Source organism: Pimephales promelas, chromosome 19, assembly GCF_988280905.1.
Source record: "Pimephales promelas chromosome 19, fPimPro1.hap1.1, whole genome shotgun sequence".
NCBI lineage: Eukaryota > Metazoa > Chordata > Actinopteri > Cypriniformes > Leuciscidae > Pimephales > Pimephales promelas.
The window spans coordinates 21,172,512-21,200,391 of record NC_142787.1 but is presented as its reverse complement, the minus strand read 5'-3'; the positions used below and the strand labels follow the sequence as shown (position 1 = coordinate 21,200,391).

The window sequence follows — 27,880 nt, the reverse complement described above, 5'->3', positions numbered from 1 at the left end:
AAATATGTAACATTATAATATCATTATCAATTATTCTGCCTAAATAGTGAAATACACAATCCACATAATAACAGTGCATAATGATAGAACTTCACAATTACTTCACAATCACAATTACAATTTCATCCAAAAATGACATTTGATTCAATTTCATTCAAAACAAGGACTGTTTTAATGACTATTTACCGTCAAGCTCCAACAAAGATACAAAAAAAAAACAATCTAAAAGTAAAGAGGATATCAGCACAGCATGCTGCTAGAGCCCACATCTACATACAGATTTTAAAAAATAAAGCTTTGAAATCATTGATGGTAAAATGGTACTGTATATTAATGAAACATGTGTTGTTTTGGAAGTTGATCTTGAGTAGGATGTGACTTGGGTCTGTCTCTCAGTCTCACACAATAGTTTGTTTCACAAACAGCTTCAGAAGACATTAAATTTAGCACAAATATGGACTAACTTATTTTATTACACTTTTATGGTGGGATTTTTTCTGCCCCAAAAAATACAGGTTTGGAACAGCTAATAAAAATAGAATTTTTAGGTGACCTAATCTAAAAAAACAATCTTCATGTCAAACACCAGTAGGGGGATGTGATTTAAGCAATTATGATTTGAGAGAGAGGAAAAGCATATCTCTGTGTGGCTGACACCAACAGTACTGTCACTTGTGCCTTAATTGTTATTGCACATTCTTTGCATGCACAATGCCAATAAGCTTGCACAGTAACATTCTTCTTGGAAACAAATGTCTATTAACCAACGCCTGAGGCTGTCCTTCCAGAATTTACTGGTACAATGGCTGTTTATGAGTGATGGCCAATCAGCAGGCTCGAACACAAGAACCTGATTATGAAAAAGGCTTACTGCACTAAAATGAAGAACATGTGAGGCATGCAGAACAGCAGAATCTTCAGTATCGATGGACATCCACCACAAACAGCCCACATAATCACTTCATCCTGATTTAATGGAGGTAGTAAATTAACAACCACTGTGTATCAAAGCACACTGTGACCTTTGCTGCGTATAAATCACAGCTTCCATTGTGCTGCCAGATCTCCCTTTCAAACAATTTGTCACAACGTAATACCACACAAAACACTGCCATGCTGGGGAAGCTACAGTTGTGGGAGGATGAAAGGTCTGCCTCAGTAGATAGCAGCTAAAACAAAAGCCTACAAGTGCTAGGTAAAACAACTATACAGTAACATGACAACATCTGTACAGGACAGGTATAAATCATGCCATGGTAAAAGTCAACAAAAAAGAAGCTTTAAGGTTTACCACCAAAATAAAGGCTCGATGTTTAATGTTTGCAAATGAAGAAATTAAAACAGCCATAAATATAAGTATGGCCATCAAAATTTCGAAATTCGAGATTTAAATTCGAGTAAATTGCATTTTTCCCATGTCGACTAACCGGCAAAACCGGCAGAATCCATGAACCATATGCACAATATATTAAAACCATTTCAAAATCATAATATAACATAGTGCTATTGCATAATCACAAAGGCTGGGATTCAATTAAAGGGCACCTATTATGCCCCTTTTCACAAGATGAAAATAAGTCCCTGATGTCCCCACAGTGTGTATGTGAAGTTTCAGCTCAAAATACCCAACTGATTATTTTTTACATCATGTTTAAATTGTCACTTTTTGGGGCTCAGAAAAAAAGCACAATTTCAATGTGCATCCCTTTAAATGCAAATGAGCTGCTGCTGCCGGCACAGGGGGGCGGAGCCTCACAAGCACTCGGAGCCAGGACAATCTCATCTGATTTTCCATTTAAACATTTGGCAGACACTTTTATCCATAGCAACTAAAATTGCATTTCAAGGTACACACATGTATTGTATGGCTGACACCGCCATTGGTGTATGAATTTGTGTGTGAATGGGTGAATGTGAGGCAATATGTAAAGCGCTTTGGTGGCCATTAGGTCTCGGAAAGCGCTATATAAATGCAGTCCATTTACAATTCTTTCTTTCGCCGGGAATTGAACCCTTGGCGTCGTAAACACCAATGCTCTACTGTTTGAACTACAGGAAAGATCATTTCAAAACAGAAACTCTCAGTAGCTGTGTTGACCCGGAGTTGGACAATAATGCCTACAGAGTCAGAGCATATACTTTTATAAAGTGCCCGCTCTCACTTTCCTTTCTGCCGTGTGACCAGTAACGTTAGGCCTATCACTCCTGAGACTATATTCTGATCCATCAGATCAATCCTCGCGACACAACGAGAGTAAATGAAAACTGCTATGTTAATTGGCTTTATGCACAGCTTCACTACTTCCTGAATTTCAGCCAGCTCCTTGTTTCCTGTCTGCCATTATTGGACACATTGATTAATTCAGGTGTGCTTGACCTCAGTAGTCATGGCAACAATAATCAGACACACCTGAATTAATCAATTTTGTCCAATAATGGCAGACAGGAAACAAGGAGCTGGCTGAAGTTCAGGAAGTAGTGCAGCTGTGCATAAAGCCCATTTTTACATCCAACAACAAAACACCTCAATCGCTTAGTAGACAATTCTTGTCTACAGCTGCTCCGGCTTTGAAACAATGGCAGACTGTGTTTAGCTCACTGAGGGGAGGTCTAAGCTAAAACTGCAGTGTTAATCAGCATTTAGAGGAGAGGCTTGAGCAAACGTACATCAGACTGCAACCGAATCTGAGAACGACTTGTTCTGAGACACAGTGCTTATGATTTATGGGGATTTTAAAAATGGATTGTAATTTTTTAGCAATCAAAAAGCATGTCTAATTAATTGAAATCATGTATTATAAACATTTAAGAAAAAACTATGTATATGAAAAAAAAAATCTGTGTGTTTTTGCTGGTAATAAAATGACTAAAATTTTATCACTTATCATAAACTTTCTGTAAAATAACATGCTGCACAATGAGATTTACTGTTAAAATTAAAACATGGATTATTCCTTAAATTCAGATTTGTTTAAAAAAATCATAATTTATTTAGATTAGTGTTAGTGTATTATTACATTAGGACATATCTAAATTTTACTATACAACAGTAATATATTTCTGTCATGTTAAACCAAACTTTTATTTTGACGGGTTGCTGCGAAGACCTTTTGAGTTTCTGTGTTTCCATTTTTTAAGATCATTTCGTAAGATCGTAAGAAATAAAAAACTTCGCAAGGCAGACGACAACATCAAATACACACTCCACAGCACCACTTATAACTGCGAGCTAGTGGTTGGGATTTATCATGGATTCACTGCATTTACGGCCAGCAAAGCAACGTAGTAAAATTCAAATTTGTTTTTTTTTTTTTTAAATAATAATTACAGATCGAATCTTCGAAAATTTGAATATTCATGTACACTCAAGTTTCTAAACATCATATGCCAACTTCCAAGTGTTGTTCAAAACTGTTTGCATCTTAATATGTCCACATGTTCTTGTTCATGACATAGCATTGTGTTAATTTCCCAAAAGTATTTATCAGCTACCCATACATCTGTAAAACACTTCAGTAAGTTTAAAGACCAGTCCAGAACCCCAGATTTAGAAGCAAAAATATTTTTTAGCTAAATATTTACTGAATTTTACAATGGTAGGCACCAATGTAAATCTCAATCACACCACATGAAAACTATGACATATAGGGTCAATGCAATTCAGTAATACTGTCGAGACATGCTGCTAAAGGGGTGGGACACATGTTCAAAACCTCTCAAAACAGTCAACACTTAGGCTACATCATGCTTCTCTGCATAGTCACATTTACTGGTGGTAACTGCTGTTGCCACACATTCCTTCACAAAGAGTACAGACTGAAAGCCACATTCCTGAAACCCACGAAGAACTTGCTGCTTTTCCTGGTTTATGTTTACAGAGATAAGAGCCTTGGCCCTCCCTTAACACTAACCTTTAAACCTGCACAGCCTTAGATACTTGCGTTCAAACGATCAGACTTATACATCAGAGTTTCCGCTAAATTTTTTTTTTTTTTTTTCCATTTTAAGTACATTTTGATGATATGCCGGTCAAATATCACCTCTTAATTAGTCAAGTTGAGGAAAACTAGAGGCAGGCTATGTAACTTAAAAAATGACATCATCAGGCCATATTGAATGCAACAAGTTTATTACCCTGATTGGCGTCAATCAACGTTTATAATACACATTTTCAGACACGTTCAGTTACTTCCTACGATCTTACTGTTACACTCAAATTGTTCAGTCTAGTTCAATAACCGTTTTCGTTATCATATTATACATTCCCCTATGTTGACAGTGCTGATTGTGAAAGATACACAAATAGTTAGTGAAATACCTGCTAGATAGCACCACAAATGTAACGTTATCATGGTACAAGCATGGAGCATTAGATTAACGTCAAGCTGATAAAAGTAGCCTATTATTGTAACGTTGCAGTGAGAGTTTCCAGCATGTTGTGTGATGCTTTCTTCGGTGTGTTGAAAGTCTCAGTGTGGCCGTGTATAATGAGTGCTCACTCTTTTGTTCAAGCATGCGGTAGAACAAGAGCGCTCTTGTAAAAATTGGTTGCAATCTGAAGCATCACCGATAGAGGCCGCTAAAAAATACATATAGCACCTTTAATACCAATTCAATATGATAATCTTATCAGTTAACGGTTAATAATCGATTAACAAGCGGCGGTTGTCGGTCAGGAAAATAAGCGAAATGAGCATTCCTACAGGATACATTTCGTTGAAATCACATATGAGGACTTTGCAGGCTGTGGAGAAAGAAATGCAATCCTCCATAGCCACAGAGCGGGCATCACTTCGCTTACGGCGTCCATAAGAGGAGCAAATGGCAAATAACCCTTCTGATCGGTAGGTGTATTTTTGCTTTATTCATTTTAGGCTTATTCTAAAATTCAGATTGTGTTGGGGCGGGCGGGATTATTAGGCCATTTTAATCGAACAATTTGACCAGAGAGTTTTAATTTTGTCGGACATTTCATTTTTTTCCTGGTCAATGTCCGGATACATACACATTTTTCACAGCACTTCTGTAGGATGTTAAACTATAAATACCAACATGACATTATCTAAGGAAAGTTTAAAGACACCTGTGTGCAGTGCATCCAACTGTTTGCGGTTTGTGAGACCCTAAAAAGATACTTGAGACTTAACGTGTGTTACAGAATTATTATTATTATTATTAAACTATGATAATGACACTATAAAACATAACAAAAGGTATAGCTTAATAAACCCATTTTCGATTAATCGACTACAGGTCTATTAGTGATTGCTCAGACACGCCAAAATGCTCGACAACGACCCCTGTTGTTATGAATCAGAGTAGCAACCTATGAGAACAATACTCCACATTCTCCTGCTGTCAATACTAGCATCAATCCTCACAGCAAAGGTGACAAGCATTAAAAATACAGCCATTAAAAACACAGACATAAACATTAACTTACCTGTGACATTTGAGGCCTGAAGTTGATCTGCTTTAGGTCCACGGATCCAGGAGACAGATTGTGTAGCATCTGGCACAGGAGCACCCCATCTCTGAGAGCCTGGGCCAGGTCGAACACGACCGCTGAGGGCCAAACAACCCGGTGATTCGGGGGCAAAACCTTACAGTCTATCAACCAGCGACCGCACTGCCTCCACTCCTCCATATTGACAGAAATTAAGCAGAATGATGGCAAAATAGAGTAGAAATCTGTCTGTCTGGCGCACGCAAATAAAAAAGTGCCAAGATAAAGCTGACGTGAAATTATCCCAGTTCGTCTCTGCAGTTCAAAGAGCTCTAAACTACCAAAGGTCAATTATGTGGGAATGTTTTATCCCAGGATACACGATTAACAACTTTTAATAACGAATCAAATCCAGCTGGTTTGAGATTGAGTGCTACAAACAGCTCGGCATGTTGCACTATATTTGTTATATTAGATTTTGTATTACGAAATGATTTCACTTATTGAGCTAAATTATAGGTAGGCTACACTCAAATAAATGACGTACAGTAAGTAAAGAGCTAATAAAGATGTGTTTCCCCCTCAGAGAATCAGTCGAGTTTCCTCTTCTTCATCATGGACTGACATATTTGGCTCTGCAAACGCGTCCTGTCACAGCAAAAAAATGTGTCTCCCAGGACAACAATAGATATTTTCCTTAACAAGAAATGCTGGGAAAGACCGCAAAGCAGCTGCTACACGCAATTTCGGACGGTTTATCAAAGTTCTACCGTTAAATTAAGGAATAAATCCATGGTTTTCAGTCTTCAGAAGATAACGTTAGCTCCTCAAAAGCTCTCGCGCACCAGGCGGGATGTGATCTAACGTTAAATAACGTCCAACTCCAGACAGAATTCGGTCCAAAGTTGTTTTTAAAAGTTCTCGAGTAAAATATCACAACGCTCCGTGAAACGCACAAACTCTGACGCGAAAATTGCTGTCCGTCCCGCTCCTTTTGCTTCCACGGATAGAGGAACGCCGCGAGGGCTTGCTGCTGGACATTCGTCCGTTAAGTCGCGATGGTTTTTCGATGGTTTCTCAGTTCATCTCAGTGTAGATGGTTGTGTTTTGATTTCTCCGCTCGCGTGAAGTGTGAGCGCGTGAGCGCGCGCAGCAGGAGGAGAAAGGGCGCGCGGTGGTGAGATCGCATCTGGGTTCCGGTCGCGCTCGTGCACGTGTGAGGAGGAAGAAAGGGTCGGGTCTCACTAAATTATTAGCCTCTTTATTAATATCTAGGAAGTTCTGGAGACATCACAATAAATTCGAGCATGTAAAAAAAGAATTATATTTAGCGTGCCATTGCCACAAATTACATCACGAGCAGCATCTTGAATAAACTTTTTACTTTTTAAAAAATTACTAGCTGACTGTTATTAACTTGAAATGTTGATTCGAGTTTAAATTTTATTATTAAGTATCAAGTAATTTATATAGTACATGATGTACCAAATACATTTCCACTTTATATTCCTTAAAATACAGTATCAACAAGGTAAAGCCTCTCTCCATTTTTATAGGGCCATTCGATTCACCTCGGTGAAAGTATTTACATAGATCGATGAGACATGTGCTTGTCTAAATGGAAACTTTCTGTAGTGTGACTATTTTACTCTGGGTCCAATAGGAAAAATCGAAAATTAAAGTACATTCAGGATGAAAGATAGCTTTTTTAGTCAGTTGTGAGTAGCTGTCACAATACTCAAAGCATCCATCTTGATCCATCTTGTTAACTCTGCAGTATTGTGTTAGTGGGCACCATAACACTGCAGCAACAAGCCAAGGTCACATGTTCCTCCCCTCAGAAAATGACAAAAATCCCGAAACATGCATAGTATGCGTGTGTAACTCAATAAATGAATGGGCCAGTATCACTCCTGTTATTCCCAATTATTATTTTTTTTCTATTTTTATAAAACTTGTTAGCATAATATGTAAAAAGTACTATAATCTTCTTATAACCATACCAGACATAAGCAACTCAGGAGAAATGGAGAAATGGAACACCATTTCCATCTAGTGGTCAGAGGTGGTACTTCAGTGGTCCTGTGGTCCTATCCTCAAACGGTAAAAAAAGATCACTAGTTTTACCAATTCTTTGAACTAATCAAATTATGAACACTTACATTATTCATATCATAGTTTATCTATGTCAAGTCAAATCAAGTTTTTTTTAGGGTAACTTACTGTCAAAACTGGAAAAAGGCAGGTCCACAAAAAAAAGAGCAAAAATTGAAAGTAAACACAAAATAAAGGCATTTTGTCATTTATTTTATGAAAAAAGAAATTACCCGGTGTACAAGACATTCCAATTACATCAAATGTTAGCTTCTACTACTGCCTCCAACCCAACATCTCAAACCTCTGGCCCGTATCGCAATAAACAAGCCTAAATCTACTCACACTGTATTCTTGAATTTGTTGACTGACATTTACATAAGTATAACTATAAACAGCTCAAAAAATATGTATAAGAAAAATACAATAAATCAGCATGCATGTCAAAGATAAAAAGCAAACTTTTTTGTTTTAAATATAAAAAAACTTTCTTTTCAAAACAGGGCCTAAAATGAAATTAGTTTGTGAATATATATATATATTTTTTATTTTATCTATATAGTCATATATTTTTGTTCTATTCAGTCTGTATCTAAAAGAAAACATTAAAAGGAACTGGACTTGGTATCAGACACTCAAAAGTGATTCAGGGAAGTGTTGCAGTCGTGCGCACCCAAACAAGAGACAACAACGAAACCATGAGTACCATGATAACAATTTAAAAATAATTGATTTGACTACAACTATTAGTGTTTTAATTAGTCTGAAAGATACATGTCCCTCATGAATCTTGGCTTTGTCAAAATGATTATAAAATGAAGGGACTTTGCAACGGGTTAAAAAGACTTAACAGCTGCTCATAAACCAAATGTATCAGAAAATGAAACAAACACCAGATCCCTTTACAATACCTTAAACTGTTAAAAAAAAAAAAAAGTCAGAGAGGACATTACAATATCTTACAAACACATCCGAAAATTATCAAACGCATTGTTGGATAGAAAAGCAATCGACATGAGGAATGGCTAGAAAACTTCTAAGGGAAAACAACTCAATCAAAACCCAAATGATTGGAACTGTGTACTATTTATAAGATCTACTGTAGATTTACATTCATGAATCAATTTTGCAAGAGCATGAGAAGAGGAAGACTCTGTGATTTAACTATCATTGTCAAAAGAGTAAGAAATGCATCGTCATTTGATTTATAACAATATGGCAGTAAAGGTCAAGATACAGATAACATTTACTGCTTCCAGGTGTCATTATTCACATAACCAACACACCCAGCCTCATTCAAAGTTATCTGATGTACAAATGCCAGTCAGAGGTGAAACTATTTGGAACTCTGTATATTTATTGCTGACCAAGACGTTTAATAAAACAGGAACTCCGCATGTGATCCAGCTGACTGATTTACATGTTCACATCGTTGCAAAGCATCTGAAGAAAACCATCAAATCTACTTGATTCCCATGAAAATATTTTCCTCTACCATACATACATTAGCTGGAGAGTATGTGATTGTTGTATAGTTATTCTACAGCTATAATAATGGCCAAATTAACTTTAAAGAGCTTGTTATGCTAATTAAAGCAATTTGTTCCCCATACCGTTTAAAAGATTTGTGACTACTGGGAAAGGCATGATTTTCAGACACTTTAGTTAATGAGAGGACAATAATACAAGGAACAAATAATAAAAAAAAAGTATCAATAATGGCACAGCGCCCAATGGGGAAAATATGAGGCCACAGCAAAAAAAAAAAAAAAAAAAAAAACACCAATAAATACAACAGACTGGTGGAGAGAAGAATGTGAGCTTTCGGTTTTCCGCACTCTCTGGTGAGATGGGATGGCTTTAGTTTGCAATGGCAACAAACAACATTACCAGGACGCCAAAGAAGAGAACTGGAACTGTAAAGTATGCTTCAAGACTTCCTCTCGTTGAAGATTGACATTTGGACATCCCTTTCAGTGTCAGTGAAAATAAAAAGCAATTTATTAGTTTGCTTTTTTATCTGTTTTCTTCATGACATTTCCAAAAGAAAAAAATGTTCTGACATGATGCAATTTTATTGTCTCTTTTCTTATAAAAAGTCTCAGAGGAGAAATAACCTTGACTGCATACAATGTTTTTTTTTTCAAATAAAAAAAGTAAATAAAAAGTGTTCAGTCGGAGTCACTGCTGTCTGAAGTGGAGCCACTGGAGCTGCTGCTGCCCGAGTCTGAGGAACTGCTGCTGCCACTGAGCCGAGAGGGGCCCGAGGCTCCTTTTTCTGAGACCAAAGAGACAAACAAAGCTTACTGAAAAGTTCATATTTGCATACCTAATAATAATAATAATAATAATAATAAAACTTGGCAAGGTAAGCTGGTAAGTAAATAAAGAACAAAATGTCAAGTTGTCCTTAATGATTAGGGTAACACTTTACAATAAGGTTCATTAGTTAACGAACTAAGAATAAACAATATTTCTACAGCATGTATTAATCTTAGTTAATATGAATTTCAACATTTACAAATACATATTAAAATCAAAGGTTGTGAGTTAACAATAGTTAAATGCACTGAACTAACATGAACAAACAATGAACAGCTGTATCTTAAACTAACATTAACAAATACTAATAAATACTGTAACAAATGTTTTGATCATTGTTAGTTAATACATTAACTAGTGTTAACTAATGAACCGTATAGTGAAGTGTGACCATGATTAGCAATATATTTAAGGATGATAAAAAAACACCATCAGTTTTATATAATCAATAAAACACCATATTTTGATAACACCAGTTTTATGGCAGGGCCCCTTTCTAATTGCAACAGTGGAGAAGGGTTTGCTACATTTCAACTGGATCTTGGTGGACTGGCAAAAACAAATGTCCGATAGATACCATCAGCTAAGGATGCTGACAATTGACAGACACCTCAAGCACAGGAAGGGAAGGACTTGATCTGAATCAAAACGGTATAAAGCCCTCTGCTGTTCTTCCTTTCCTTTTGATATATTGCATGTTCAACAAAATATTGGGGGACACAATATTTGTGAAATTTTATGATCAAAAACGCTGCAGGTGGCTGACAACTTTTTTTTTTTTTTAAATGCTGGCAGAGAAAGAGTTAAGGACCTTTGGTATACAGCAAAAAAAAAAAAAAAAAAAAAAAAAAGGTAGATCATAATGATCCATCCAAATCCATTCACAACTATGTTTGGAAACCTTAAAAGAATGTTAACTCCAAAACACCCATTTCATATTTCTAAAGTAGAAATAAGTATCCTCAATGACAGCTAATTGTAGTGCAACATCCTAAACAAATTCAGCTGTTAATGTGCAACTGAACGCATGCATGACAGTTTAATCTTTTCTATCTTGTTTGGACTATTTGTTTAGAACATTGCCTAAGGTATTCTGGTGGTGGATTGGAAAGTACAAATTGGAGCTTCTTCATTCCATTTCTCAATCTCCTCCTCAGACAGGGATAAATGTCCACTTTCAACATTCACAGCTTTTTCTCAGCCTCCGGCCCATAACAGGGAACTCACACTTTACCAACAAACGAGCGATGTTATTATATTCATCTTGTACTGGCAAAAGTGTGTGTTCTGTGCTGGTCGCACTCGTCAGTCATCGGAGCAATCAACTAACTACTTGTCTCTGTGATAACCTACAACTCCTACACTGGGATTCAGTGAAAGGCCTTCACAATTAATATTGAAACTTTGTTTGCTAAATAGTTGTTTGTTTTTAGTTGTCTTTGGACCTAATAATTAGCCTTATTCTGTTGAAATTTTATTGAAAAAAAAAAAGCATGTCTTTAATATTATATATTTCTTTTACTGTGGCTCTTTTAGAAAAATGTATTAACCAAAAATGAAAAAAAAAAGGTTCCCAATCCCTGGTTTAGAGGAACAACAATTTCTCTTTGCATAAGATCATATAAAAGCTATAGCCACACCCAACTTAATCACTTGTATTTTATGCATCTTATGCACTTTATTCCTTTATCATTCATGGCATTCATTTAGTAGCTGTGTTGACTTGCTCTTGTTTACCTTTTTGTTAAAAAAATTATTACACTTCCTTGTGTTGAGAATACAGAAGAGTCTCTACAAGTTAATGATTGGTCAGATTTATGTAAATGAGAGGGAGTTAATTTAACAACAACCTTTGGTAGTTATTTCACTGAAAACCTGGTGCCCCAAAGAAAAGGGAATAAAAGAGACCAAATCCTTACATTTATGGTGGCCATTTAGCCTAAAACACAACAAGCGACAGCAATGCCATCTGGCATGTACCTATGCGTGTCGGCCAAGAGTGTGCACTTACGTGGAGGTTTCCTCTGTTTCTTCTGTAAACAGGACTTGACATATCGCTCCAGTTCACGTAAAGTGGAAGGTTTGAGCGTCTCAAAATCGATTTCGATTTCGTCAGGGTTGGAATCCCGCAGCGAAGGCTCTCTGGACTGAATGATGTGGACCACCCTACCCAACTTCTCTCCAGGAAGTCGGTTGATGTCGAGGCTAAGTTGCCGTTTCTCGTCGTACGTCATGGGGAGTGACATCTCCTCGTCAGACTCGTAGCCTGGCCCTCTGCCACCCTTCTTTGGTTGCCTGTAAAGGTTCCAAACATAGAGCAGAAACACTTCATACCTAAATTGATTGTTTCAAACTTAAGCCACAATACAAAACCAGAACAGCTCAAAAAGAAGCAAACCTGTTGCCTGGAACAGTGCTGTTAGCCTTTCTGGCAGGGCCCTTTTTCTGCTGGGCTGGTTTCGGTGGCTGTACTGGCTTGCTTTTCTCATCTGGCTTGGATTTGTTGAGCTTGATCTCTTTCTTTTTCTTATCCTTTTCTTTTTTCTCTTTCTTTTTCTTTGGTTTACTTACGGGGGCCTGAGAAAGAGCAGCTAGCTGTTCGTGGACAGCTTTCAGCTGGGGAGAGCCAAGAAGGGGGTGTTAGTGATTTGCTCTAAAACAGGAAAAGCATCACTCATTGTACAAGACATTTACAAATGCAAAACAACTGTCATTACTGAAATAAATAAAATATAAAAACTCCCTACAAAAAATTCTTTAACACTGGACAACCAAAAATCATTAATGTCTGGTGTTATCTGTGATTCCAAGTACAGGGTGTATTTCAGAAAAACAGAATAAAAAGGAAATAGTACCAGGTTTCAGAGGCATAATTTTAAATTTAATTCCATGCTTGTGTTTAGCAATGCTTTTGCTGCTCACTAGTGCCTCACAATGGCCAGATACACCATATATCCTGAAAACATTTCCCAAAATGTCTGTAATTTTACAATGGGGTGTATATTGTTACAGCGTATGGGTATTTGAAAAACTAATACCAACAATAAAATGTTACAATGTGGATAATTGTCATCTGTATCACATTTCCTAATCAATGCAAGGAAACATATCTGCTATTTACAGAACAACCCAAAACAGAGAATTGTGACAATACAGGATTTTTACACACCTATTAACCACACAGCCATGCTAAATGTTGAAGCTCAGAATGAGACCGTTGGCTCATCCTATGAAAACATTCCTTAAATCCAGGCCACATTAAAATACTTTAATGGCATAAATGTGGATAAAGGGCAGTCAGAACCGCTAATTGTTTTCTGGAACTAGCAATAGTTTGTCTAAATGCAAAGCAAGCCAACATGAACAAAGACATTTCACATACACATTCAACAACACACACTTATCTATTAATTCCAACAACTTTCAGCACTTCCATCCTAAACACCCAAACAGCTGGGTTCCCAACACCACCCAACAAAATCAATATTTTTCTGCTGCTTTTAACCCTCTACCGCTGATCCCACTATCCAAATTATGCGCTTGACCATCTAATACAAATAATGAAAGCAACTTATACAGCTAATACACAATGATCATAGGCAGGGACAGGGAAATAAAAAATAAAATCACCTGATTATTCTTGGTGCACCCGTTTTTTATCCCCTGTCTGCTACCAATGGGGTGCTCCAAAGAGATACACTGGTAAAAAAAAAATGGCAAGGGAAGAAAATATGATATAGTGCTATAGTAAGAGAAACAAAGCCACACAAAAAAATGCTACATCTACATTTAGGCATTTGATGCAAAGCAATATATGCAGCTGGTTGCGGTAGAGGGCTAAATCACAGCTCTACGTATCAGTACACAATCCAAACTGAAAGCAGAGAGTTATTTTAAGTGGAAGTCCCTCTAGGTCCTACAGAGCAAAAGCATTGATTGAAACAGTCATGTGGGTGTAGTGTAAACAGGATAATCAGAAGGGTTGACATATCAAGAGGCCTGAGAGAACATCTCTGAGCCTGGAGAGATTAAGGGTACTTGGTCCTTGTTTTGAAACCCACCTGTTCCGCACCCACCTGTTCCTGCAGCTCGGCGAGCCGGGTGGCCCTCTCCTCCTCGGAGTCGGAGCTGTCAGAAGTAGAGTCACCACTGCTCTCACTGCTGACAGTACTCTTACTGACCACACCGGCCCCGCCTACACCGCCTGCCCCAGCCACTTCCACTGGCTCATCAGGCATCTTTGCGAAACGCATTTCAAAGACATCCTGAGAGAAAAGAAAGAGAAAAAAATACAATAAAAATCACTAAACTATTCAATAATTCTTTTGAAATCATGAAATGAAAGCTGTGTAAAAGGAGAGATTGCCAAATGGGTGGGGGGAGAGACCTCACCTGCAGCTTTCTTGCCATAGCGACCACCTCATGATCAGGTGGGTTGTACTTGTAACAATTTGAGAACATTAATCTGACATCTGCAGCAAAACTCTGTGCATCTTGGTACTCTCGACTGTCCATTTTTTTCTGCAAGCAGTGGGGAAAAAAAATTCTACATTAATTAAAAAACTAGCAGTAAGCTGCAATAATTGATTCCTTGTAACAATAAAAATCAAGTCATTATAACAGCTTTTCATGCAAACTCAACATACTTTCACTGTGCTTAAGTCCATGGGGTGTTTGATGATGTCATGGTAGTCATGTAGCTCAAGAGCCTCCGCGTCGACAGGCTTATAAAAGGGCCAGGCATATGCAGCGTGTTTTTTGGAGAGCATTTCTTTAAGGATGACCTCGCAGTACTTGAGTTGCTCTGAAAGCCTGCCCTTTTTGCCTCCGTGCACTCCTAATTCGCCATCTTCAAAATCCTTTTTAGGTGGTTTGATGGGGCGACCAGTGCTCTCTCGCCTGGATGCCACCTTTCCCTCTTTGCCTTCTAAAGGAGGGGTGGGCGACTGACTCCTGCTCGCGGTGATGGCAGAGGTAGTAGGGGTGGTTGTGTCTGCTTTCCTCTTTACCCCCTTCTTCTAGGAAACAGAACAAACCACCCACGGAGAAACATAAAGAGAGCGGTTAGGCACTGCCACTGCCACTGCATTTATCTTGTGATATTTTAATGGGACCAAATTAACTTAACATTTTTGAGAGGAAGCAAAAACACGCAGTTGTCATGTGTGTATCTTTAAATGCAAATGAGCTGCTGCTCCCCACCCCATATCCAAAAGAGGGTGGAGCCTTTACAGCTCATGCCTAGAATACTCTGCCAAAAACTAACAAGACATCCATTTGGTTTTGATTATCTCCATCAAGGTCACGCTCCCGTGACGTTGCCGTTCTTCATAAACATCTGATATATGGTTTTCTGAGGCACGTGCACAGAAAGCTGGATGTCAGACAGCCCATTCAGCATGTATTAAACTAAGTTTTTCTTCACGTCTTATTGCGCTACGTCTTATAACTGTCAAATACACACAAAGTTCACATAAACAGTTGGTTAAATATGTGAACAAACCACAGGGATAGAAATTACATGGATAAATTAGATATAGATGTGTTAAAAGTGACAGCAGAAAAATATACAGTACTTACTGCTGTAAATGCCGTCAATATGAAATAAACAACAAGAGAAAAAAATGAAAATCACTCACTGCTCCTGATTGAACAACTTTAGTAGCTTTAATAGATTTCTTACTCAAATGGTCTGGCGGGGAGATAAACATGGCAGACTATGTACAGCGCACTGAGAGGAGGAGCTAAGCTAATGTTACAGATTCCGTTGCCAGTCGTAGGCGGGGCTGCCCCAATGTGACATCACATTGAAGTACATTCTTGAACTGCTCATTTTGAGACACCGTTTTACATTTATGGGGAAAATACCAAACGGAGTGGATGGATTTTTACCACAATAGGGTGGCTGTGTACACACAAACACCGCAGACACATAAATATGTTCAAAAACAACATAAGTGAATTTTACATAATCAATGCTCTTTAACAGGTCCTGCAACTTACTTTGACCATGGGTTGCGACGGAGGCATGGTGGGTATCACAGAGGCACCAGTTGTATTTTGCACAGCTGGTAAGCTAGGGGCGATCGTGGGAGCTGGAGCTGGAGATGCGACCGCTGTCTCTGAACTCGGTGAGGTGGCATCAGGGAAAACAGAAGTGGGCGAGCCAGAGGAGATGGCCACATCCTGCTGACCTGCATTTGTATAATTAGAAAAAGAAAAAATTGTTTTTGACTTGCGTATGGACACAGAACGTTATTCGTCATTCCGACAATTTCAATTTTACCAGGTCCAGCTGGTTTGCGCCCTTTACCCTTCGGAGCAGGAGGAAGAAGCTCAACCTCTTCCTGAGGCATTAGGGCCACTTTCTGAAGGAAAATCTTCTCCAATGCTTGTGCCATCAACACAATGTCATCTGTTGGCTGAGAAAGCAAACAAGATTGAATTGGATTTGCCAAAGCAGCCTCATCCCATAACTTTTAAAACGGATTGAGCCAAGCCGTACCTTGTTATATATATAACAGTTGGTAAACATTGTGTTGAAGTCCTGCATACACTCGCTTGCACTCCAGTAGTACACGCTCTCAAGTCTTTTCTTGATGGTGCCCATGTCCATTGGGCTCTTTATAATCTTGTGATAGTCCTGGACAACAAAAAAAGCAGAAAGTCTTTCAATTTCACATTAATATAAAAACCATTAAGGATCAACTAATTGACAAGCTCTCATGCTCAAGGGAAAACAGAGCCTAGATTTATGATTACTCAAAATGATGGATGCAAAAACAGCTATAACCACTCACCGGAAGACCAAGCTTAACAGCATCAACAGGCTGGTAGAACGGCCATGCAAATTGGTGCCTCCACAGCGTCTTTACAACTACATTTTGCATGTACTGCAGCTGGTTAGTCTTGCGGCCAGGTTTGGTAGGGTTAGTCACTTCAGGCGGAGGAGGGTTGGCAACTGCAGGAGGCTCTGGGGTTGCTGAAGTAACCGTTGACATTTTGGCAAAGAAGGGGAAAACAGCTTAATGGGGGGGAAAGGGGCCTTAATTATTCTGCACAAGCAGACTTATTTTCAATTTGATTTCTCTTTATGCTTTTCAGTTTCTCTCTCTTTTAGCTCTTCAGTCATCTGAGAGAGACCACATCCCATTGCAGGACCCAACCTTTGACCTCTAAAAAACAGGAAACATAACATGAGTCAGAACAAACACTTACCTATGCATTTAAAAGCTTTATGATGTTAAAAAGACAAACAATACTGCAATTAGAGTAAATAGTTCACACTTTAAGGCACGATGAAACTAATGTAGCAACAGATCTCTTACGTATTGTGAACGGAATTAATATGTTATTGAAACATTTTCAAGGAAAGGAATAAAAATGGGATATGTTTTTTTTTTTATCCACCAGTGATCATTTGATTGGAGGCTGAACTAAATGTGAGCTTGCAGACAATTTAAGAAAGGGTGGGGTGAAAGCAAACCAAATTATTAAAGAAATCCGACACACATCATCTGTCGCCTCACCAGAAGATCGAGTTATAACATAAATAGGTATTACAAATTCCAACTTTAAGAATAATTTCCCCTATTATAACAAGCCTCCAATTGTCTCCATACACAAAAACTTAGCACTGACAACTCAATTTGTCAAGAATCCCATACATGTGTACAAACTGAGGTATTATATATCCAACATACTGACGGGTAAGGTAATAATACATCCATTCTGAGCTGGAAATGCTATTATGATAGATTATGTTCTTCGACATGTCAAATAACACCCGATTTTCCAATCCTTCCTAGAAAGCATTTATTTAATTCTTCAGCTGTTTTAAGCCAGCATGACTTTTCTCAGGAATACAAAAGGAGCAGACTGACGTCTGTCAACATTCACTTTTATGGTATGGAAGTAAATAGTGTGACAGACTTTTTTCTCTACACAGAACATTCCCCTTGGGTATGAGATAATTATGACAGAATGGAGAAAACTACACCTTTAAATTTATTTTCATCAGCTAATATTAATGAGTGTAGTTTTATGAAACGACAGCAGTAGTCGCAGCATTACCGGGTAAGTTAACGTTAAACAATCATGCCGCCTCACTGGACTTGGTCCACTCACCGTTTCAAAATAATATTAAATGTTACCTTTATAAATATGCATTACAATTACTCAGGTTTAACAAGAGTATCAACACCAAAACCAGCTAAAACCAACATTAGGCTAATTCTCATCTATCTGCTGCACACACATGCCGCGACCAGGAGAAAATGTAATCAAAATGAATTATTTCCAACGCAGCCTTATATTCCATAACCTCCCACCACAAATATAGCCATCAAACAGTATATATAAAAAATAAACAGCCTCCTGGTGTCTCTGCATAAGAGGAAATAGAACCGGCGCGCAGAACGCAGCAGCTGATTAGCTTTAGCACAGTCAGTCCACACATATAAAGATGGCGCGCAGCTACAGCTGGCTAACAGAGTTAGCATCCACGCTGACCGTCTCAACACCTTCCCGGGCCTCTATTACTGATTCACACCCACCCGTAATACATACAAATAAATTATAGCTAAATAAAGAGGTATATAACTGCATAGCGAGTGAACGAGCTAATTTGGTCGCGTTACTTCAGAGAGGCTTTGTTGTATTGTCGCTTTGTTGAAAACAACTAGCCACTTGCTAACGGCTTCTCGTGAGACTCACTGATTGAACGCGAACTATATTACAATTTTGAGATGGAATGCGAATTACAATGTTACAATATGTTGTTTAATTAAAAATGTAGTAAATTACTCACTCAGGGGCTTTAGGAAAGGGGCAAGCGTGTGGAGATCCTAGTGGCTCGTCGCTTGTTTGGAGGCTGGGCAGCAGCACAGAGATGAGGTACACGGAGCGTTGTGCGCATGCGCATTGGCGCGCTAGGTCCAACGCTAGGCCATTTGCTGTTTAGTAGTAGTGCGACTCCTGTATTCTTCTTTATTTTATTCCCACTGAGATTATATGTTGATTTTCTTATGTATATAACCTAAGTCCTCTGCAATTTTAATAAAACGTAAATTTGTCCCCACTTTTTCGGGAAAGTGAGTTAATGTGTAGAGAGGTTCTCATGGGCCAATGTGAATACATCAAGATGTAAATTCAAATGGACACATCATGACCCGGCATTTTTTATTCATATCCTAAACGAGGCAATGTTACTCCCGTGTATAATCTTCACTCATACTGGAAGCCAGAGGGTGCTCTATCCAGAAAGTCAAAATGGACTGATAGAAATAATCAAATAATAACCATAGACTGTAAAAAAAAATATGGACAAAGTTGTAATAACTTATGACGTTCCAGGAAATCCTTTATTTGGACAAAGGTACCCACTTATCCCTGTAGTAGCTGAATAAAAAAAAAAATGTGAAAAGTTTGACTGTGTTTGTAGAACATAAAATGGTCAAATATAGGAATTATTTTAGAATACAAATTGTAGGTTATTGTTAAGCAGTGTATTTGATTTCTTAAAAGGCTATTTATAATAATAATATAAATATCGTTAAATGTTATTTGTAAATATTTAGTTTACATTTACATTACAAGTTACATTATCATTTTCCTAAAGTAATGCACTGTTTATGTATCTTTTTTTAACATATGGTATTTATTTATTTAAAGCACATAGCACTAACAACAACAAAAAAACTATAACATAGATTTTTTTACATTATATAAAATAAAGTGTATATATATTTATATATATACACTTTATTTTATATAATGTAAAAAAATCTATGTTATAGTTTTGTTGTTGTTGTTGTTTTTTTTGTTTTTTTTTTTTTAAGAAATACTAACAAAATATAAACTACGTATTTAGTAGATCTGCTTCCAAGTAATAAAAATATATATATTTGTGCACGGTAGGGTCAATAGGGCCTAGGGTCTAGATCGGCGTTTGAAAAATTGTCCCTCTTCGGTTCCCGTTGAGCTTTGCGCATGCGGAGTTGTTGTCACTGCCACATTACCGCCTGAGCTTGCGGTGAAGAGAGGCGCCCATCCACCATCGTATTCAGTACGATCACTTGATTATTGCATGCTCAAAACGGCCTAGCGCGCGATTCATGAACAAATCTACATCCAAACCCAGTAGTGGACTCATACCAGAAGCCGAAAGCAGCTCTTATTACTACCTCAGCAGCCACCGGTGAGGGATTTTACTCGCTGCTTTTGTTGTCTGAATGTATGGGTGAGAGAGAGAGAGAGAGAGATAGGCATGTGTGCAGAGAAAAGAGATACATCACTCTGTGTTTCATTTATGCTATGGGGGATGGGACTGATGACTGAAACGATCGCGATAAAACCATGAATTTGGACACTAAGTTTTGTAATTTACACAGATATACCTAATGTTAGATTGCAGGTGATCCATCGTTTCTCTGAGGCCCTGCGTGTCTCAGATAGCCTAGCAGCTAACAGTGGTGGTGTTTTCACTGTCTGCTCCTGACACCGACACGAGTTTTGTAAATTATGTCTAGTTTTTAGCTTGGGTGTTTATCCAGATGATTTTAGACTGAATCCATTGTCCCATTGCCAATGCCAACAGTCTTGCCATGCATGTTGTGGTAAAGAAACACTGTTTTATCAGACTGTGTATTATTATACTTTTTTTATTTATTTATTTAAGTCTACCTGTTTTCTTTTGTTTTTATTAGTATAAACACAATAAAAAATTAGTTCAAATTATTTATTTACAGTGTGCAAAGTGTGTTTACATGTACAGGTGTGCTTAAAATGGTACAGTCCTTCCAGAATCTCAAAGTTTGTAAACTTTTATTCATTTAAAAAATATATTATCCTATTTATTTGTTTACACTCTGTTGGTGCTTTATTCTTCTTCAGTCATCTGTAAATCTGGGATATCAACATCATATAGTGGCGGAAAGCTCAAACCAAAGTACATAGAGCACCTGTAGATCAGGGGGGCAAATTCACAACCCTGGACAAACCAGGGACAATGACACAGAGAACACAAACCAAAATATTAAAACGTTTTTTGTTTTGTTTTTTGTTTTTTTTGTGTTGTTGTTTTTTTTTTGTTCTAAGCATAGACAATTGAACAGGATTATTCTTGTAAATTAAATGTAGGCTTAGTTATTACTAGTCTTGTAAAATAAGTTTACACACATCCCACATTACGTAGCATAATTAGGGCAGTACAAAAATGCTTTAATGTATTTCTAAAATGATAAACATCTTGCATTCTGCAACGAATACATTTCCAAAGGTAAATTAAACATTTAAACATCAGCGGGCAGAACTGTATTCTATTCATTTTGTAAAGATGTTGTGAACAGTGAACACCAATCAGTAAGCTGACATGTGCTCGATTAGTGTTGCCTGAAGGGCTATGAGTAACACTTTTGATGATCAATTACAGATTATGATGTGATAACACCCAACCAAATTCCCCTATTTATTGTGTTATTCAAATTAGAAGACTAATATCATAAATATGCTCATCAGTACTTCTCTGTTGGACAGTCAGGTTGACGGACGTTGAACTTGCTCCTATAAACCCGTCCTCGCTAACTTGGTCGCCATGGCAACTGAGGAGAAGAAACCAGACACAGAGGCTACTAAAACACAGCCGGCATCATCTGCCTCCGCCAGCCAGAGCAAGGTAGGAACACCCCTCTGCGACACAGTTTGGAATAGTTTTCGGCTTGGTTATGGATAATTTTTATGTTGTGTAACAGATATACTGTTGTGAATTATATAGCAGCATTGTAACAGAAATGTGCTTGTGATCTGTCTATTATTTCTCTATATTGTGTCATTAATGATGTGAGTTCTGCTATATCTCAGTCAGCACCTGTGAAGCCAAACTACACCTTGAAATTCACACTGGCTGGCCATACAAAAGCGGTCTCTTCTGTCAAGTTCAGTCCAAGTGGGGAGTGGCTCGCCAGCTCATGTAAGTACTTGTATAAATACAGCACTCATATTCATTAAGAATAGTTATAGCATAGGGCTTCCCTAAAAAAAATTGCTAGTCAAAATTTTCTTTCTTATAACAAATGCATGTTATAATCGACATGCAGATTATGAGATTGAGAGCAGCATTTACTGTGAACTAAGCCATTCCACCAGTGATCACACTAAAGCATACCATGATTTTAATTGCAGCCTAATTTATTTAATTCAACAAATGTATTATTCAATTATTAGCTTTTAATGAATCTTGTTTTTAATAAAAAAAATGTTTTTTTTTTCTTTTTTTTTTCGCTCATCCAGCTGCTGATAAGTTGATTAAAATATGGGGTGCATATGATGGCAAGTTTGAAAAGACGATATCTGGACACAAACTTGTGAGTATCTCGAAAGATCCATGCTCTCAGAGTATTACTGCACGGGGGGACTGACCTGGTTTGCTCTCATCTGCAGGGCATCTCAGACGTGGCCTGGTCTTCTGACTCCAACCTCCTGGTCTCGGCTTCCGATGACAAGACCCTGAAGATCTGGGATGTGAGCTCTGTAAGTCAACATCACAAAGCTGAACCTTTTAATATAGAATTTAAAGCATCTGAGCTTCAATTGTTGACACAATTTATCATATTCATTTTCTCCTTTCTGCTTTTCACTAGGGAAAGTGTTTAAAAACACTGAAGGGTCACAGCAACTATGTATTTTGCTGTAACTTTAACCCCCAGTCCAATCTCATTGTATCTGGATCTGTAAGTCCATTGATCATTTTATATTTTACAATTTTGTTAATGGCATAAATGCATTATGCATTCTAATTATTATCTTTTCTGCAGTTTGATGAGAGCGTGAGGATTTGGGATGTTAAAACGGGGAAATGTCTGAAGACACTGCCAGCTCACTCGGACCCCGTCTCTGCGGTGTGTGGTTTTTTTTTTTGTTTTTTTTTCTTGACCTATGATGATCAAAACCGTGTACATTGGGTGGTGTCGGTGATAAACTTTTATGTGATATTTTATTTTTTGAATTATGTATTTTTGTTTATTATAGGTTCATTTTAACAGAGATGGTTCATTGATTGTGTCCAGCAGTTATGATGGACTTTGGTGAGTTAGCTTTGGCCGTGAACATTATTTTGAAAATGCATCAGATGCATAACTAACAACCATTCCTACTTATTTGACTTTTAAACAGCCGGATCTGGGACACAGCATCAGGCCAGTGCCTTAAAACACTTATCGGTAAGTTGACCAGTGTTTTGCACAAAAGCACTTGTTCAGACTATTTTTAAAGGAAACAATTTGTTCCTTGAAAGTAGCTTTGTTTCCATCCAAAAAAAATAAGGTTTTTTTTATGCACAGCATTTTTAGAATGTATGTACATCTTTGTGTTTTCATCCAACTTTTTTTTTTACGTGCTAACCCAAAATTCGCATAGAAATATATGGATGGAAACATAGCTAGTGTTTATGCAGCACGCATGCATAACATTTAGCCAACAAGAAACTGGTCAAATACAACTACATGAACATCTTAAGTTAGAAGAAATAGATTTTAAAGCATAAACGGCCATTATAAATAATGAATTCATTTGCAAATATTCAACAGATGATGACAACCCACCTGTGTCTTTTGTGAAGTTCTCCCCCAATGGCAAATACATCTTGGCTGCCACTCTGGATAAGTGAGTCATATATTTCCTTTCATTCTGAGCCTTTTATGCTCTCATTCTTTAAAAAAAAAAAGAGAGAGAATAGTCATGAAATTAATATTAATCCATTTAGATGCCATTAAAAAAACGCATTCATTCCCTTTGTGTTTTAGCACTTTGAAGCTTTGGGACTACAGCAAAGGAAAGGTTAGATTTTTTCTGTTTAGTTGGTGCATTGATTTAATTTAAAAAAATCATGTTTAATCCGTGTATAACGATATCCTTTTTCCTTGTTTAGTGTTTGAAAACTTATACCGGTCATAAGAATGAGAAGTACTGCATATTTGCTAATTTCTCTGTCACTGGTGGAAAGGTATGTAGGCTCTACACTATACTAATCAATTTCTAAGCATGTCACAATAACACAATAGTGTTGTTCAGAACCATTCAGTTGTTATTGCCGAAAGTGATTTTACTTTTTTTTTCTTTTTAAGTGGATTGTCTCTGGTTCAGAGGACAACATGGTCTATATCTGGAACCTTCAGACCAAGGAGATTGTACAGAAACTACAGGGGCACACAGGTAGGACCAGAACTTCAGTGGATGTTTCAAAAAAAGTTTGCTAGGCCAAAAAGAGTGTTAATCAGTAAAAAAGCGATAAAATGGGTTTGCGTTAACACTGTTAATAACACGTTTAGCTGAGAGCCCTAATATATATACATACTGATAACTGACTGCTACTTTTGATAATAACCCACTTTGCTCAGGGACACATTATTACATTTCAGTTGATAAATATTTGTTCATGCTTTGTTTCCTTTTTTTTTTTTTTTGCCAAAAATTTTAATAGCTGCACCTCTAATGTAGTTTGAGACTAATTTTGTTTTGTTTTTTCTTTGTAGATGTGGTGATCTCAACCGCATGTCACCCCACAGAAAATATCATTGCATCAGCAGCACTAGAAAATGACAAAACCATCAAACTTTGGAAGAGCGACTGCTAAGCCTCAAGCTTATTTTACTTTATTATTTTGTTATTTTTTTAATTTTCTACTGTTCATTTTGTGGGGAGGGGGGGAGAGACTTTTGTTTTTCATTTGAAAGGTCACGTAACGCCGTTCACATTGACATCAAGGCTTGGCAAGAGGATTGGTGAAAGCGCCCTACCCCGACATACCCTCTCCAAACACAGAACCCCTCTCTCTCCACTCATGTGCACTAAAACAATCCCTTTCTCTCTGCCTTGCCACCAGCTCTCGTTCATCAGTTTAAGCATCCAGCAAAACTTTTAACCAGACTGTAAATCTAGGCAGCTTTGTTTGAAATTCACAGACCTGTTAGAACTAAGAGAGCGTTCATGTCTGTTTTTTTTTCCCTGTAAGTTTTGTAGAATCAGTGATGGTTTGTACACTTTCTGAAGCCAGCAGAACGCCTTGGGCACATTTTAAGTGGCCATTTTAACAGAAATGTTTGGAGGATTAAATTTCTCTTCCTGATTTTGTCATTTCCACGAGCGATTTGCAACTTCTCTCCATTATTTGGCCAAGAAGAGGTTTCGCAAACTTCATCTGTAAACGCCTGAAATACTCACCTTGACTTACTGATGTCAAATCAAACCATGTATGAAAAGTGTGGCGGAAGGATGTTTTGAACATCCACTATTTCATGTTTTTTTTTTTTTCTTCTGTAAATGTTAAAACAGCAATCAAATCAATTCATTGTGTTCTAGTTGCTAAGCTAATTGTCTGACATCGTTTATGGTTTTCAGTGGCTTTCAGTGTCGTCTAGGCAGTGCTAACAATAAAACTCATTTCTCTTTTGTTATGAAGGCTTATTGCCGTTACAGAGATGATGTATGCCAAAAGTTCACTTTATTCCTATGGCTGTAACTACCTGTAACACCTTTGTTCATATCAGTTTTGGTGCTTTTGATAAATAAAACTACAATACATCGGGATGGAATAGTTTGGTCAGCTTTCAGAGAAAGCATTATCAGTTAAAAGGAAAAGTTACTAGTAGACTGAAGTTTCACAAACTATAAATATTCCTTGGAAGCTACAAAAAAAAAATTCTACCTGCACAATTTGGTGAAAGACAGACCGTTTCTAACTGTTATCTGGTTACAATTACACACGCAAGAAGTGTTCCTGTGATCTGACTATGCCATAACCTTATATCTCTTGACCAAAAGCAGTCTCGATGTATTAAGAGCCTTGAGATGTTTTGTGTACCTGACACTTTGTACATACTTGCAGCTTCTCTGTTCTTTGATATGTTTACCCTTTGTTCTGTGATCTTTTTAACAGTCTCAAGTAGCTGAGAGTACTTCAAAACTGTTCTATTTTTTTCTGCTTTATGTGGATGATGGTTTGTCATGAACCCATCCTCTGCTTCTGGACTCGCCAGATTTCCAGTGCACTGCAGTGATGACGGGATGCATGAGGAATTGTATCTGTATTGCATTTAGTCACTTCGGAAATGACCTGTGACTCAATAAAGATTTTTTTACCTCTATCAATGCAATATTGTCCATGCATTTATATAACTGATATATCTTGTGTTTATACGGAGCTTTCGGAAGTTTTACCTTTCACTAAACATATACAGATGGAATCACAATGGAATACGATTTCGATATATCTAAATATGTTTAGTGAAAGGTAAAACTTACGAAATCTCCGTGTAAACAATGCGTGACGTAGACGCGCGAGAGATCACTTCCGGCGTAAAGTTGGAGACGGTTCGGTTCAGTTGGACATCTGACTCAGTACGACATAACGTTAGCTGTTAACAAGAGGTAAAAACTATATATTCGTTTCGTGTCTAGGCCATCAGTGTGTACTTACATTCACGAGTCATTAAAGTCCCTGTAAAGTCAAAATTAAGTATGTGTTCTGAGTCTGTCATACCAAAGAAAAATGTGTTATTAGCCACCCAGCCAAATTTGAATGAATAAAAAACGCCGGGAAGTACATAAAATAAGCTATCAAAATCATGAAAAAATGATCAGATTCTCTGCTTTTAAACGCTGGGGGCGTGTTCGCTGGCTGCGCTGAAACCACGCCCACTCACGGGAACGCTGTTGACGGTGATATTAGCTAGCTGATTAGCTTTTGGAGACGGGAGGATGAACACTGAGGCGGGAGATCGTCGTTTCGGCCCCGTTCACCAGTAACAGCGGATTATCAGTGAATCCAAGTTGTCTCTGAGGAAAGTTTATAAAACGATCCAGTGTAAAACGATCACTACAGAGGCGGGTGTTGGGGGTGATCCTCAGCTTTTCATCAACAAGGTTGGCTCTCTAAAAACCTCTTCTTGATGTGATTGTTTTTAGGGGAATTTAAATGAAGATACCGATCTGTTTTGTACATGATCGCATCCAGGTAGTAGCCCATGCATGTCCGTGTCGAAGGCATAGCTAGCCAGAAAACTGTAGGCTTAGCTGTAGTAACTAATAGTACTGACAGTCACTCGCGATTGAGCGGTGAATGCGAATGTGCTCGGGGAGTGTGTGTGGAGAGTGGGAGATCAGACTCTGTGCGTCATCAAATAGGGGGGTGTCCAGCAGCTCATGGGCTCCAGTGCGTCATCGAGCCCTGTTTTAACCCCGCCTAATTAATCCGTAAAATTGCAATGGTGAAAAACTGTTTAACGGTCTAAAGGCCATTGCACACTGAGCACGAAATATTCGTATGCGTATTTTCGTGTTCGTCAGCTTAAAAATTCGTCACGCATAGAAACCTTGCACACCGAGTCCGTTGCGTATTTCTTAAACCTTTGCGGGAAAAAACGCAAAAATACCAAATGGATTCCTTTTCGTATTGAAAAGGGAAGAAAGAGAAAATATTACGTCCATCCAATCCTGAAATTGCGCCGAGAGGAAGGAGAGTTATCAAGGAGTTGCGAATTTATCCTGAGCGATTCAAAATTTACGTCAGAATGTCAGTGGGACAGTTTGATGCTTTGCTAGCGATTCTGGAGCCACATATTAAAAACAAGACCACCAATTTTCGTGAACCAATCGATTCTGAACGGAGACTGGCAGTGTGTCTGAAATGGACCAGGTATGGACACACACACACCCGCGCGCGGCCCGGTGGAAGCGCTGGGCAGACAGAACAGATAGGCTGTTATTGTGTATATTGTGCCCAAATAATACATTAGTTATCGAATAGGCTGCTCAATCACACCTTATTCGATCCTAAATTTCAATCTGATTGAAAGGGGAGGTTTATTAATTTCATAATCCAATATAGAGAAGAGAACATAAACACTTGATCGAATTGAAAACCGAAACTGAAAGCACGGCGCATATGTGCAATGATTTGAGGACGAGCTCCCCCCGGCCCTGAATTGTCAAAAGACCTCTCAAAATGCTGGCTCTGGATGCGAA

At 37.9% G+C, this 27,880-nt stretch overlaps 3 protein-coding genes across 14 annotated transcripts in view; 1 reads left to right on the top strand and 2 right to left on the bottom strand.

Annotated features, from left to right (window-relative positions):
- The window catches only part of vav2 (vav guanine nucleotide exchange factor 2), a 178,314-nt gene extending 171,658 nt beyond the window's left edge, over nt 1-6,656 (bottom strand). For 4 of the 6 annotated variants that reach the window (XM_089123460.1, XM_089123461.1, XM_089123462.1 and 1 more), the window contains exon 1: nt 5,444-6,656. In XM_089123460.1, coding sequence (XP_088979586.1) covers nt 5,444-5,647 — 204 coding nt within the window. In that variant the 5' untranslated portion in view covers nt 5,648-6,656. The remainder of the gene's footprint in view (nt 1-5,443) is intronic. The other 2 variants (XM_089123463.1, XM_089123465.1) reach the window with 1 other exon arrangement.
- Nucleotides 6,657-9,519: 2,863 nt separating this feature from the next.
- On the bottom strand, nt 9,520-18,811 carry brd3a (bromodomain containing 3a). 6 transcript variants are annotated; one of them, XM_039687944.2, is made up of 12 exons: nt 18,672-18,811; nt 16,663-17,037; nt 16,368-16,505; nt 16,149-16,284; nt 15,866-16,056; nt 14,509-14,880; nt 14,255-14,383; nt 13,924-14,127; nt 13,493-13,561; nt 12,261-12,478; nt 11,874-12,157; nt 9,520-9,818 (listed from the first exon to the last, which is right to left on the bottom strand). In XM_039687944.2, the coding sequence occupies exons 2-12, from the start codon at nt 16,861-16,863 to the stop codon at nt 9,712-9,714; spliced, it is 2,049 nt and encodes a 682-aa protein (XP_039543878.2). In that variant the 5' UTR covers nt 16,864-17,037; nt 18,672-18,811; the 3' UTR covers nt 9,520-9,711. The 6 variants fall into 6 exon arrangements, with proteins under 6 accessions (XP_039543878.2, XP_039543881.2, XP_039543880.2 ...); XM_039687947.2 differs by having other exon boundaries at nt 13,939-14,127; XM_039687946.2 differs by having other exon boundaries at nt 14,509-14,877.
- A 991-nt stretch (nt 18,812-19,802) lies between these two features.
- On the top strand, nt 19,803-26,001 carry wdr5 (WD repeat domain 5). Of its 2 annotated transcripts, none has more exons than XM_039687951.2 (14): nt 19,803-20,060; nt 21,398-21,536; nt 21,722-21,830; nt 22,151-22,224; nt 22,301-22,390; nt 22,501-22,590; nt 22,675-22,758; nt 22,889-22,944; nt 23,033-23,079; nt 23,446-23,521; nt 23,662-23,695; nt 23,787-23,861; nt 23,983-24,070; nt 24,391-26,001. In XM_039687951.2, the coding sequence occupies exons 2-14, from the start codon at nt 21,456-21,458 to the stop codon at nt 24,489-24,491; spliced, it is 1,005 nt and encodes a 334-aa protein (XP_039543885.1). In that variant the 5' UTR covers nt 19,803-20,060; nt 21,398-21,455; the 3' UTR covers nt 24,492-26,001. The 2 variants fall into 2 exon arrangements, with proteins under 2 accessions (XP_039543885.1, XP_039543886.1); XM_039687952.2 differs by having other exon boundaries at nt 19,856-20,060; nt 21,402-21,536.
- The last annotated feature ends 1,879 nt before the right edge of the window (nt 26,002-27,880 follow it).

Coding starts and splice junctions, on each gene's coding strand:
- brd3a (XM_039687944.2), bottom strand. CDS start 16,863: ATGTCAACGGTTACTTCAGCAACCCCAGAGCCTCCTGCAGTTGCCAAC. Junction 16,285..16,367: donor ACTGTTATATATATAACAAG/GTACGGCTTGGC, acceptor TTGCTTTCTCAG/CCAACAGATGACATTGTGTT. Junction 13,562..13,923: donor AACAGGTGGGTGCGGAACAG/GTGGGTTTCAAA, acceptor TTTTTTTACCAG/TGTATCTCTTTGGAGCACCC.
- wdr5 (XM_039687951.2), top strand. CDS start 21,456: ATGGCAACTGAGGAGAAGAAACCAGACACAGAGGCTACTAAAACACAG. Junction 22,391..22,500: donor AGATCTGGGATGTGAGCTCT/GTAAGTCAACAT, acceptor GCTTTTCACTAG/GGAAAGTGTTTAAAAACACT. Junction 22,945..23,032: donor AGCAGTTATGATGGACTTTG/GTGAGTTAGCTT, acceptor ACTTTTAAACAG/CCGGATCTGGGACACAGCAT.